The sequence below is a fragment of the Leuresthes tenuis genome, unplaced genomic scaffold (assembly GCF_036924035.1).
Source record: "Leuresthes tenuis unplaced genomic scaffold, fLeuTen1.0.hap1 SCAF_2, whole genome shotgun sequence".
Taxonomy (NCBI): Eukaryota; Metazoa; Chordata; class Actinopteri; order Atheriniformes; family Atherinopsidae; genus Leuresthes; species Leuresthes tenuis.
The window spans coordinates 2,627,504-2,640,932 of NW_027325356.1; the positions used below are offsets into that span (position 1 = coordinate 2,627,504).

General features: G+C 43.0%; 1 protein-coding gene across 3 annotated transcripts; it reads left to right on the forward strand.

The window, feature by feature from the left end:
• The first annotated feature begins 4,502 nt into the window (after positions 1-4,502).
• Positions 4,503-11,244, forward strand: LOC140302340 (ras association domain-containing protein 7-like). 3 transcript variants are annotated; one of them, XM_072381175.1, is made up of 5 exons: positions 4,503-4,545; positions 6,392-6,519; positions 7,733-8,374; positions 8,448-8,716; positions 10,532-11,244. In XM_072381175.1, the coding sequence occupies exons 2-5, from the start codon at positions 6,417-6,419 to the stop codon at positions 10,685-10,687; spliced, it is 1,170 nt and encodes a 389-aa protein (XP_072237276.1). In that variant the 5' UTR covers positions 4,503-4,545; positions 6,392-6,416; the 3' UTR covers positions 10,688-11,244. The 3 variants fall into 3 exon arrangements, with proteins under 3 accessions (XP_072237276.1, XP_072237274.1, XP_072237275.1); XM_072381173.1 differs by lacking the exon at positions 4,503-4,545 and having other exon boundaries at positions 6,314-6,519; XM_072381174.1 differs by lacking the exon at positions 4,503-4,545 and having other exon boundaries at positions 6,314-6,519; positions 8,448-8,710.
• Positions 11,245-13,429: the final 2,185 nt, after the last annotated feature.

Genomic DNA, 13,429 nt, shown 5'->3' on the forward strand with positions numbered 1-13,429 from the left:
GTAGCTGTGGCCTGTAGCTGTAGCCTGTAGCTGTGGCCTGTAACTGCAGCTGTAGTCTGTAGCTGTAGCCTGTGGCCTGTAGCTGTAGCCTGTAGCTGTAGCCTGTAGCTGTGGCCTGTAGCTGCAGCCTGAAGCTGTAGCCTGTAGCTGTGGTCTGTGGCCTTTTAATTAATCAATTTCTTATTTTATAACTAATACAGTTGAAAAGCTTCTGAGAGGCTGTGGATGAAAACAACAAAATTAGTCACCAGCAGAGAAATTAAATGACATGTCCGTCCATCCATCCATCATCCGCTGCTTCTCTGGAGGTCGGGGGGGCAGCAGCTTGAGCAGAGGAGCCCAGATGTCCCCGGCCACTTCCTCCAGCTCCTCTGGGGGGGACCCCGAGGCGTTCCCAGGTCAGCTGAGAGGCACAGTCTCTCCAACGTATCCTGGGTCTTCCCCGGGTCTCCTCCCAGTGGGACGGGCCCAGAACACCTCCCCAGGGAGGTGTCCAGGGGGCATCCTAACCAGATGCATACGAACAAGGTGTAATTAAAACAAAAAGTCAACAAAGTGACTGAATATACGACTGTCTCACTTTACCAGGATCTATCAACTAGTACATGGAATTATAGCAACAATAAAGGAAGATCAGCACTTTTAATAGTACTTTATAAACACCAGTTCACTCAATATAATCCACATTTTCAAAATGGACAAACATTGGTTCTATAAACATCTAAATAGCTGAAATTTAAATTTCCTTCAAAATGATATGGATTATAATTAAAAGCATCACAAGTAACATTTAAATATCCAACACAGCAACTTGACAAACCCGTTTTCCATCTGATTCGTTAAAAAAAGTGCTGATGAGAGGATCCCCGTCAGCTTCAAGCAGGAGAAGAAGAAATGCCAGCGATTTATCAGAAACATCGTGGTCATTATGACAGAAACTGGCAGAATTTCATCAGCAGCAGGAGAACAAGCTGCTGATTGCAGGAACTGAACTTTGTGCTCTGAGGGTTGTTCACAGTGACATTTAACTCACAAAAATCATATTAATGTAAAGTGTTTCATCACATTTTGTGAGAATTCTGGCATTTGACACCTGAACTATCATTTTTGTCAGAAGGAACCGAAATTAGAACCAGTCCAAATGTGTCAAAACTACAGTTTGTACACCTGTTTTAAGTGTATTTGTACTAAATATGTAATACAGTTACAATTAGATCATTCACCCAGTGTTTCTGGGGGGGATTTCTCTTTAACGTGGCTCATGGAGCCAAGTTACAGTTTCTTTTTGAGTCACATTCCCTGAATATATTCCACATGAGGGTTTTGATAGTGTCACAGCATTTAAATAATACTTAAACCTCCTTAAACCACCATAAACAGGCATTGAAATCTCACTTTCTACCAGATGTAACGTTTAATGAGGCCACCGGGCGTAAAATGTAAAATCTACATGACTTTGAGACCGTCTCTATGGAAACATGGTGTAAAATGTTATTTATCAGCCATTTTTTCAATGCCATTTAATTTTCAGGACTTAATGAGGGGTTCTCTCCGGGTTCGCCAGCTTCCTCCCACCGTCCAAAAGCAAGGCCGCCATGTTAATTGGCGGCTCTTGAATGTTCCTTGGAGTGAGTGTGATTGGCTCTGGTTGTTTGTCTCTGGGTGTTTGTCTCTGGGTGTTTGTCTCTGGGTGTTTGTCATCCATCCATCCATCATCCATCCATCCATCATCCATCCATCCTCCATCATCCATCCATCCATCCTCCATCCATCCATCCATCCATCCATCCATCCATCCATCCATCCATCATCCATCATCCATCCAACCATCCTCCATCCATCCATCCATCCTCCATCATCCATCCATCCATCCTCCATCCATCCATCCATCCATCCATCCATCCAACCATCCATCCATCCAACCATCCTCCATCCATCATCCATCAATCATCCATCCATCAATCATCCATCAATCATCCATCCATCCATCCATCAATCATCCATCAATCATCCATCCATCCATCATCCAACCATCCTCCATCCATCCTCCATCCATCATCCATCCATCCATCAATCATCCATCAATCATCCATCCATCCATCCATCCATCAATCATCCATCAATCATCCATCCATCCATCCATCCATCCATCCTCCATCAATCATCCATCCATCCATCAATCATCCATCAATCATCCATCATCCATCCATCCATCCATCCATCCATCCATCATCCAACCATCCTCCATCCATCATCCAACCATCCTCCATCCATCCATCAATCATCCATCAATCATCCATCCATCCATCCATCCATCCTCCATCCATCATCCATCCATCCATCCATCAATCATCCATCATCCATCCATCAATCATCAATCATCCATCCATCCATCCATCCTCCATCCATCATCCATCCATCCATCCATCAATCATCCATCATCCATCCATCAATCATCAATCATCCATCCATCATCCAACCATCCTCCATCCATCCATCCATCCTCCATCCATCATCCATCCATCCATCCATCAATCATCCATCCATCCATCCATCAATCATCCATCCATCCATCCATCCATCATCCATTCATCATCCATCCATCCATCCATCCATCCATCCATCCATCCATCCATCCATCCATCCATCCATCCATCATCCATCATCCAACCATCCTCCATCATTCCATCCATTCATCATCCATCCATCCGTCAATCCATCCATCATCCAACCATCCTCCATCCATCCATCCTCCATCCATCATCCATCCATCCTCCATCCATCCATCCTCCATCCATCATCCATTCATTTTCTATTCCCGCTTAATCCATTGGTCGGGTCGCGGGGGGTGGAGCCTGTCCCAGCGGCCATTGGGCGAGAGGCGGGGTCACCCTGGACAGGTCTGCAGTCCATCACAGGACTTCCTGCCTTGCTGTGCCTTGTTTTTGCAGTGCAGGAATTTAGTTTACCAACCAAGAGGTTTGGAGGAGTCTCTGAACTGGTACCATGTGTCAGATTTAATCTTTAGGAGTCCCACAGATGTGGAACTTCCACACCAGGAAGAGACAGACATTACCTTTATTTACAATAAAGACCGTGACTCACTGTGTCGTGACTTATCTGCAGACTTTAGCACTCTGGTACCAACTATTTTCTTCAGATTCATGCTCAGTTGGATGATTAAAACTGTGTTTTACACCTTAGTACAGGTTGTTTAAGGTTTTCATTTATATCTAAAGCTGCATTTTGACTTTTTCAAGATCGCACTTAGTATAATAAGGAATAAAATCATTATTTTAGAAAATTACTAACTTTTCTATGGAGCCACGTTGCCATCTATTGGTCTCATTGTTAAACACAGGGAGATAAAGTTGTTTGGTTCTTTATTCATATGTTGTAACTTTACAGATATCCATCTGAACCGAACACACTGAACTCTAGAAATTGCTGCTTATTTTGGCCTGAAATGTTAATCAGAATACATGATGGTGCTCTGATTTATGCCACGAAGGACAAATAATGAATGAATGAAAGAGAAATTACCAGAGTAGATGTAATTCATCATTCTGCCACTTGAGGGCGGTGTCAGCTCACTAAAACACACCAACAAGTGTGTTCGAGGCCATCCATCCATCCATTTTCTATACTATCATTGGACGAGAGGCAGGGTACACCCTGACAGGTGGCCAGTCCCGTGTTTTAGTGACCTGACACCTCCCTCCATCTCAGGGCCACACAGAGACAAACGACCACACAGTCCTGATTTATGGCTTAACAGACTCACTTATCTGCCTGCTGTTATCTATCACTAACTCCTGTGTTTGTGTGTCTCTGACCTGCCTGTTCTGCAAAAAGAACCTTAAATAAACCCTAAATAAAGTGGCAGGAGTAGGTAACCTGCAGGACCAATAATGAAAACTATAAAAGAAGTACTAATTACATGCATGTCGTGTCTGTTTCACTGCTGCTGGATGTCTTGTCTGATTTCCTGCGTGGTTTTTGTTTGCTACTGTAATTCAACACAGCTGAAAAAGCCATCTGCGATGACACACGGAGAGGAATGTTGAAAATCTGGCAGCAGGAGCCGCTCCTTTTAGCTTTTATCTCTTACTCTCAGTGGGCGGAGCCTGTGACATCACAGGCAGGAGCCTTCAAACTCTCACTGAGGTGAAACTGGAGTAGCAGCTCAGGGAAGTGCTGTAGTCCAAATAAGATGCATGTGGTTGTAAATGTATCATTAGCTTGTTGAGTGTACACCTCACAGCAGTTTCTATCACTTTAACTCACGTTAAAAGTAACGCCAGAGTGTGCAGAGTAAATTTCACAAGAAAGACTAATGAGGACAAGTAAAAACAATAAACTCTGCCAAGTAAATGTGCTTAAATACCTCCCACCATCTTCGGAGTGACATCACGTTAAACGCAGCAGATCGGCTGCATTCCACAGCATCACTCCTCCTCCTCCTCCTCGGTGAAGGTGAGTTTGGGTCACAGCCATCCAGCCGCCCACCAGTCAACACACATCAGTGGAAGCTCCAACCAGAAGGTGAGTCTGTTCAAATTCTCATGGAAATAAAACTGTAGTTTCATGTTTTGGGCTTGCTAATTGAAATCAAAGGTAATTTACCATCAATGCTAATTTGTACTTGAAGGTATCTGAGCTGCTTAACAGGTAAAAAGCTTAAAATAAATCATCATTTTGCTGTAAGACATAAACCAAATTCTTATTAAATAAATGAAAAAGACAAAATAAGGACATTTAAATCTATAAAAGTTAAGAAATAAATCACATTTAAATTCTAACTGAGCTCACGTGCTTAGCTTAAAGTTCATTTATTCAAAGAGAAATCAGAAAAACCTGACAAAGATAACATTTCTGTCAAGAAATAAAGAGAAAAATCCCCGAGTAAGACAAGTGGAAATAAACCCAAGTGAAATCATTTGCGATCCTGCTGATATTTTCTGAATGAGGGTGATACTGAAACTGGTGCCGATTGGCGGGACTTTGTAAACAGAGAGCATGGGAGTCCTGCAGGAATGTCAGCGTGTTCTGCAACATTCCTGCTGTCAGAAAACCTGCGAACACACGACAGCCACAAAGCTTCCAGCACATTTCCACTCTGACAACCGTTTCTGCATCAGATCCAGCCGGGTTTGTGAAAGAAAGGGAACGATTTACTTCCTGTGTTCTTCATTTCATTCCAAGAGGATGAATCTAAGGAGTAAAGGCTTTGAGTAAAGGACTAAACAGCATGAGGAAACAGAACACTGAATTATTTCTGCAGGACTGTAAGCACAGTGTCAGTTAACCAGCTGTAAATCATCTGCAGAGATGGTGTTTGGCTGCTTCTCAGCAGCTTCAGGGAGAGTAAAGCGAGCACGAATGTTGCCCTCAAAGAAAACCTGCTGCAGAAAAGCGATGCCTCACTTTTAAACAGTGAGCCGTAGTAAAGCAGCAGTGGCTTTAGGGGACGTCTGTAAGTGGCCCAAACAGAAACTGAGGGGAAGAACAGGATAAACAGCCCAGATCCAGGCGCATAAAGCCTGGAGAGACGGGAGTTTCCATGAAACACTCAACTCTAAGGCTCTAAATACTTAAATGAGAGCCTTGAACAACAAGAGCACAGCAAGTGAAGGGCTCTGGTGATGTGTCACATAAACTCTGAGACCACACAGACAAATTTAAATGTTTCGTTCCACTTATTTAGCACAAAGGTAAACTAGCAGCAGGAAATGGATGGCTAAATGGCTACAGATGAATGGTAAACAGGAGCTTTAAATGTGCCATTTCACAGCTGAATTTAACCAGAAAATGACCTGAGGGTCAAAGCCGTTTTCATTTGCTCCAAAACAGGAAATGTATTCTTAGACATTAGAGCATCTAAATCCATGCTGTTTAGTACTTTTACTGAAGAGAATAAATTAAATGCATGTCCAGGTATCCGGATACAACATATACAACATATTGTTAGCTTTATATAGCTGTTAAATCTTCATTTGTAAGTCGCTTTGGATAAAAGCGTCTGATAAATACAGAAACATGAACATAAATGTGCCATTTCACAGCATTCCACATGAATTTAACCAGAAAATTACCCGAGGGTCCACACACAAAGACTTAAAGGCTTTGCATCATAAGCTGTTTTCATTTGCTCCAAAACAGGAAATGTATTCTTAGACATTAGAGCATCTAAATCCATGCTGAATAAATTAAATGCATGTCCAGGTATCCGGATACAACAACAGCCAGAGACAGGAGTCTTAAAAACGAATGAATCCCATCAGGATCTTCAGGGAATTATCCCCCAAACTCCTGAAATGATAGATTGTCTGGGATAGAATATGTTTAACAGCTCATTTACTGGATGGTGTGTTTTTCTACCTGTCTGCAGGTCACAGGTGCAGCAGAGTGGGAGCATGGAGCTGAAGGTGTGGGTGGAGGGCGTGGTCAGAGTGGTCTGTGGCCTTTCACTAAGCACCTCCTGTCAGGATGTTGTCATAGCTCTCGCCAAGGCAAACAGTAAGTTTCTCATGCACTTAGAGGGAAAATGCACAAGCTATATAATTCCTATCAGTTTTGGCTTCCATTCAGGATTTATTGTTTTATTTTTGTTTGAATCATTCAAAGACCAACGCTTTGTGGCTTTAAAGAATAAAAAAAATCCTCTGAAAATGGTCAGAAACAGGAGTGAAAATGAGTGAAAAAGCAGAAAATGTCCCAAGAAGAGCATCAGAAAGCTGGAGAAGTATTGATCAGAACCACTTAAGTCCGGCTGCTTGGAGGGAAAATGTAAAGAAATGAGGACTGGATTAAAAGATTGATGATTTTCAGTGTTTGGGAACTACTTTCCTACTAACTTTTAAGGTTTAAGTGAACATGAATAATAAACTGACGGATTAATCTACATATTGTGATGTAATTTGAGTTCAGGTTCAACTTTTTTATAAGAAAAAAATCTATTTGGTTGTATGTAAATGGTGCTCTGACATTAAATTCAATTCAGTTTAATTCAATTCAGCTTTATATAACAGACCTGTGCACATCACTCCTGTTCTTAACTCCCTTCATTGGCTTCCTGTCCTTTATAGAACTGATTTTAAACTTTTAAAGTTTGTATTTAAAGCTCTTAATGGCCTCACCCCATCGTATTTATCTGAGCTTTTAACTGTAACCCTGGCAGAGCTCTGAGGTCAACAAATCAACTTTAGCTGGAAGTGTTCAGGTCCAAATACAAGCCCTGGGGTGCCCCCAGGCTCTGGAATAACCCCCCCCCCCCAAGATGAGTCTTATTTCTGACCTGGGCCTCTTTAAATCTAAGCTAAAAACACTTATTTCAGATGGCTTTTAATACCCAGTAGTATGGTGACACTTTTATATTATCTTATTCAATTTTGCTGTATTTTATTGCGTTTCCTGTTATTTTATTGTTTTGTACTTATTATTTTCTTTATTTATTATCTGCTGTAAACCGAAATGGATTGTTGTAAAGGGCTGTAGAAATAAATTACATTTACATTTATTTATGTGCCAAATCCCAACAATCTCAAGGCCCTTCAGTCCAATTGAACCCAATTACAATCCAATCAAATCAATATCACTCCAAATTGGTCCAATTCTACAGACCCAATGAACAAAGTTGCCTCATAAGGAAACCCACAGATTGTTTCTGCAGAACTTTCAGCCGTTAGTGAGCAGATGTGGAGCTTCATCCGTGTCTTATTCGCCCATGCAGGCCAGACGGGTCGTTACGTCCTCATCCTGAAGTTACGAGGCAACGAGAGACACCTGCTTCCTGACGAATGTCCTCTGCAGCACCTGACCCAGCTGGGGCAGCTGGCTGCAGAGGTCCAGTTCATTCTTTGGAGGACGGGCCCCAGTCTCAGTGAGGATCCACACACAGCCACCAGAGAGAAACTTACCCCCCTGCTGAGACCATCAGAACCGGAGCCTCGCAAACATACGGGTCCCCAGAAAGCTCTCACCTTCAATTTGGGTCCCTCAACATTTCCTAAGAGGACTAAGCCGGATCGGGCCTGGTCGCCGTCGCCTGAACCCCGACGATCTCCTGTCGCTTTCCTAAACCCTCCCACTTCTGTGCACAGCTGTCCCTCCTACCCCCCAAAAGAGGAGGTGTTCAGGCAGATTCTGCAGCAGCAGAGCAGGCTGCAGGACTTGGAGGGTCAGATTGAAGCTCTGGAAAGACAGACAGAGTTGTGGGAGCAGGAGAGCTCATCTGCTTCCCTTCATGAGCCGACTCCGGTGCTGGCGGAGGAACTGGAGGAACTGGAGCGGCGGCAGAGGCAGAATGAGCTGGAGCTGACATACGGAGACGGCTGGGAGGAAGACTTACAGGCAGAAATGGAACGAGAACAGGGTAGGTGTTGAAATCCGTTGCATTTTTTACATATTTTGCTGATTTCTGTAACATGAAACGCTGCTTTCACCAGATATGCTCAGGCGCCTTGAACAGATACACTCATCCATCGATGACCAAAGCTATGAGAACATGGTGCTTCAGAGCCGGTCTGCACACCTGGAGCAGGACCTACAGCTCAGATCCCAGGCAGAGAGCCCTCAGGAAGAGGCTCAGCAGACAGACGAGGCCCTGAGGTCCCTGACGGAGGAGCTCCACAGCCGCCTGCAGCTGGGAGAAGAACTCGATGCCGAATCCTCTCAGACACAGTGGGAGCTGCAGACTGCAGAGGAAAGGGTAAAGGTATAACTCAGAAATAACTCAGAACACAAAAAATCCCCAACAGCAGCATCTCAGGATGAAATCAGCTGATAGTTTCAGATTCAACTCTCTGAAGGTTAAACGTTTGATGACGTCTGGAAATGTCTTTAATTAAGTTAAATGATGTGTAACAAGCTTCCTTTCCTTTTACTCCTTTCCTTTCATTAGCCCAAGGATTATAACTAAACAATAACCTAAAAGCAGATAGTATTTGCTCATTACAGGGTCATTTTCATACTCCTTTTCTAAAAAAATACTCTAGTTAGCGTGTCTTAAACAGGAGTTTGTGACTGAACTTTACAAATAGATCTGATCTTTGGTCTGTAAAGTAATCAGGATGCCATCCATCCTCCCTTTGGTTGAGTAGGAATCATTCATATAAATTAATAGATTAATGTCAGGACCAGATGGACCCAGGACACAGATGCTGGGAATTTGCAGAACAAGATGGTTTATTGAACACAACCACTGGAGATAGTCCAGAGCAAAACAATGGGCTGTGAAAATCCCGGAGCGCTCTCCTCACTAATTATGGTGAAAATTAAGAAACAAAAACTCGCTAAACTCTAGAAGAGGCTATAAAAGATTACAAATACACTCCTGATGAGGCGGAATTAACCGAAGAGGACGCTTTCCCAAAAACGGGGCAAAAGTACGCAAAACAGAAAACGCGCCTCAACGGGAGGCTCAATTAAACTTCACAGTTATTGCTGTGCTCGCCTTTAACGGAGGCAAAAAACAGGGTTCAACAACTCAAACACAGAATCTCTCCACCAGAGGAGGAACTATGAAACGTTAGAATTTAGACGACGCTCCGCTCCTCTGGCGGAGGTGTCTGAGAAAAGGTTACAACTCCAGAAGCCGGAGGAACCAAACCAGGCTGTGGAAACTATTCCAGATAACTAAGACGGTGAGAAAATTACAAACAAAAGAACGCTCTGTAGGGGGATCGCTGCGACTACAGGCTCTGGGGTAAACAGGCTGGGAATAATGTGGCCCAAGGACGCAATGACCGAATCCAACACACCGGCCCCGGATAAGGGAGACTATTTACGCACAAGAGGAGCCAAGAGGAACAGGTGGAAACACTTTGGGAATCAGGGAAGACAATCAGACACATGACACAGGAGGAAGGGCAAGATACCTGAAACGAGAGGAAGTTAATATTTCAAAATAAAAGAGGAAATGACGACAAAAACAGAACTTCAAAACAAAGTGTCACCGGTTCACGACAAATAAATAAGAAGAGCTGAAGGTTAACAGCAACGAGCTTGTTTGTAAAAAAGAAAAGAAGATCCACTTCAGGTGTAGGGACACTTAAAATAGTCCCCACACCTCCAAGTAAAGTAATTCCACAGGGATCCATCCTAAAAGTATGAAATACTTTGACAGTACAGACATCTTGTGTTCGGACTCCACATGGATAGATAAAATGAAACATTCTTCCTTTGTTGATTTAAGGGCAGAAACCTGCATAACACACAGAGGTCTTACACAACATGTTGTTTTGTGCTGCTTATCAGCTGTAACATGAATGGAATTTATTCACAGATTGAAAGGACTGGGAAACAGTTGGATGATACCAACCAGGGTGATATTCTGACATTTTCCAGTTTAAAAAGGTCCATCTATGTGCCTGAGGAGTTCAAACTTGAGGGATTTTCTCACACTCAGTGCTTTATTCATCGATTCTGGGCAACAGCGGAGCTCGATATCACTCAGAGGTTTAAGATAAATCAGCCTGTGGATACACAAACATTATCTTTAGTAACATATCACCCACCGTGTGTCCTCCAGGTCAGATTGGAGAAGCTTGAGGAGCTGAAAAAGGAGCTGAGACAGAGTAACCTGCAGCAGTTTGTGAAGAAGACCGGAGTAACTCTGCATGCTGACCAGAGACGCTCGCTGCCTGTTAATGAAGTTTACCTCAGCAATGCTGGCATCATGAAGTAGAGCCAGCCAAGGCATTGTCCGCCTGTAAATGTGTGTGTACGCAAGTTCTTTAATGTGAAACATGTCAAATATTCCTCAACAGTATGAAAAATAGTGAAAAGTTCATCCAGGTTGTCTGAAACTTTAAAGACCTGAAAGAAATAACTGATAAGCTAAATCAGGGAAGTCAAACTCCGGTCCTGGAGGGCCGCTGTCCTGCAGGTTTTAGATGTTTCCCTGCTTCAATGCACCTGATTCAGATCAATGCCTCATTAGCAGGTTGCTGCAGAACTTAACAATCTTTGGAAGAGATCCATTTAATCTGGATCAGGTGTGTTGAAGCAGGGAAACATCTAAAACCTGCAGGACAGCGGCCCTCCAGGACTGGAGTTCGACTTCCCTGAGCTAAATACTGCAAGTATCTCTGAAAACAAGAAGCCATAAACAGGAAATACATCAAAAGTCCTTCATTGTTGTCGATGTTTTCTACTTTAAGTCCATATCGCTGTATGAATTATGATAATGTTAACAGTATGTATGAAAAGATTTTGTACTCCTTCCCTGAATTAAAGCTTGTATCCTGCAGCAGTTTGTATTTATTCCAGCAGAGGGCGCTGCAGCTTAATCCCTCAGCCTGAGCGCAGCCACAGCTCAGAATACGCTCTTAATGCATGTACTTTCATGAGAGGTGTCCGAGAAAATACTTAATTTACCCCAAAGAGAAACCTTTAAAGTTTATTTTTCACTGTAAGCTGTCAACATGTAGTTATTGCAGCTGGCAGGAATGACTTCCTGTATTGTACTATGTTGCAGAAATAGAGAAGAAGAAGCCCCTTCCTGATCACACTCTGTCCTTTTATAGCTGTGTTGGTGTTGGAGTCTTTCTTTATGAGTTTATTACGTTTCTTTGAGTCTCTGGCTCTGATGCTGCTGCCTCAACAGATGGTTGCAAAGCAAACAGACTTATAGAAGATGTGCTACATCTTGCTACAGACATTGCAGAACCTGACATTCTCAAGAAGTATTGCCTTCTTGAGAACCTCTGTGTTGCATTTCCAGGCTTGTCTGCTGTCAAGATAAATTCCTAGGGTCTGGATAGTGTAGTGGTATCATTGCCACCTTCCATGTGGGAGACCTGAGTTCCTGAATCCCCTGCATGAAAGGTATTACCTCCAGTAGGGGTCCTTAGGCAAGACCATTTGGATAAAAGCATCTGATAAATGCATGAAATACATGAAACACGTCTACAATTAGGATGAGCTGATCAACCTCACACCATGCCACAGTAACACACCCAATTACTGCAGAGTTATCTGGGTATCTCTGGGGATGGTGGGGCTCTGAACTGTACTGACAGCCTGAGGTGTGCAGAGCAAAGAGAAACAGTCAGGTGGTCAGTATTTCAGGTGGTTGTGAGGTTCATCCACCTCCAGTTCTCTGGAGCTTCTCACATGCAGGCTGAAATGTATGAAGAGCTCTGGAGAAGTAAAAGAACATGATCCTCACTGTGCTGCCTGCTTTGTCCTGATGGGAGTGGACTCACTGAAGCAGACAGATGACGGCAAATTCAGCTCCAGAACGATAAGCAAATGGCAGTGGGTCACTCAGCTAAATTCCATTTAATTATTCATCCAATTCAGGGCAGTAGGGGGGCTGGAGCTTAACCGCCATTGGATGAGAGGCGGAGTAAACCCACCAGCCAGACAAACAACCTGCACACTCACCTCTAAATATACGGCAGTCGGTAATTCTGTTGTCCTCAGGCAACCCTGCTGAACACAGTGTAATCCGGTCGATGCTGCTGTAATCTACAGCTGGCTGTGCTAATTGCTCCATATTTGAGCCAATGCAAACAAATGCGATCAGTGTAATATTTTCTGAAAGTAGGCATTTTAAGTTATTTTACTCCGCTTTATGTCCCCCGTCACTGCTTTGTTTTATCAAAGGCTGTGTTGATAATCAGAGAGAAGGGTTGCTACCTTATGATGTCAGTACCTTATGACCAAGTGTTGCAAAGCAGCTATTGTTCTGCTCTCAGGGTCACGAGATTATCCCTGAAAATACTCGTAGTCGCACCTCCAACGACAGCTTTGTGGCCAACGAGCAGGTCTATAAATGCTGAGATGGAGAGAGACTGCAGAAAAGATAGAGAACCTTCTCTTCCTTTTGCTCGTCTTCCTTTTCTCGACTCTTTGAGGCAACCGACACCCATCAAACCCGGACAGGTGAGAATAGCACATTAGCATTTAAATACGGCTCTAGTCTGCAGTTTTATTTGATTTGTGCTTTGGGAGGGAGGATTCTTAGTTGTTTTCAAGATGTTAAAACATCTTTTTAACATGTTGAACTAAAGAGGAGAATTCATTATGACTGAAAAACCATTTAAAGCCATTTTCTTAGGATTTGTTTGATTTTATATATATATAGCTGCAAATATAGCTGCTTGGTGAAGGTGACATACGTCTGTAAGTTACACACAAGGTGGTTTTGGTGTTAGAGGCCTAAGCCGGTGGCAGTAGCAATGTGAAAAAACGGATAAAGTCCATTGCAAGGAGACAATGGGATGAGAGAAACTTAACCCTCATTTTATCAGTTTGCTTTTTCTGCTTCACTTTTCTAAGGTTTAAGAAATAAAGCTGCCAAGTTTTGATTGAAAATCAAGGGTTGGTCCAATATGTAGCCCCTTATAATATGATATCTGTACAATGGAAAAACAATGCTCAAGAGTCCAGACGAAGAAATTATAACGTGCACTGAGACCAT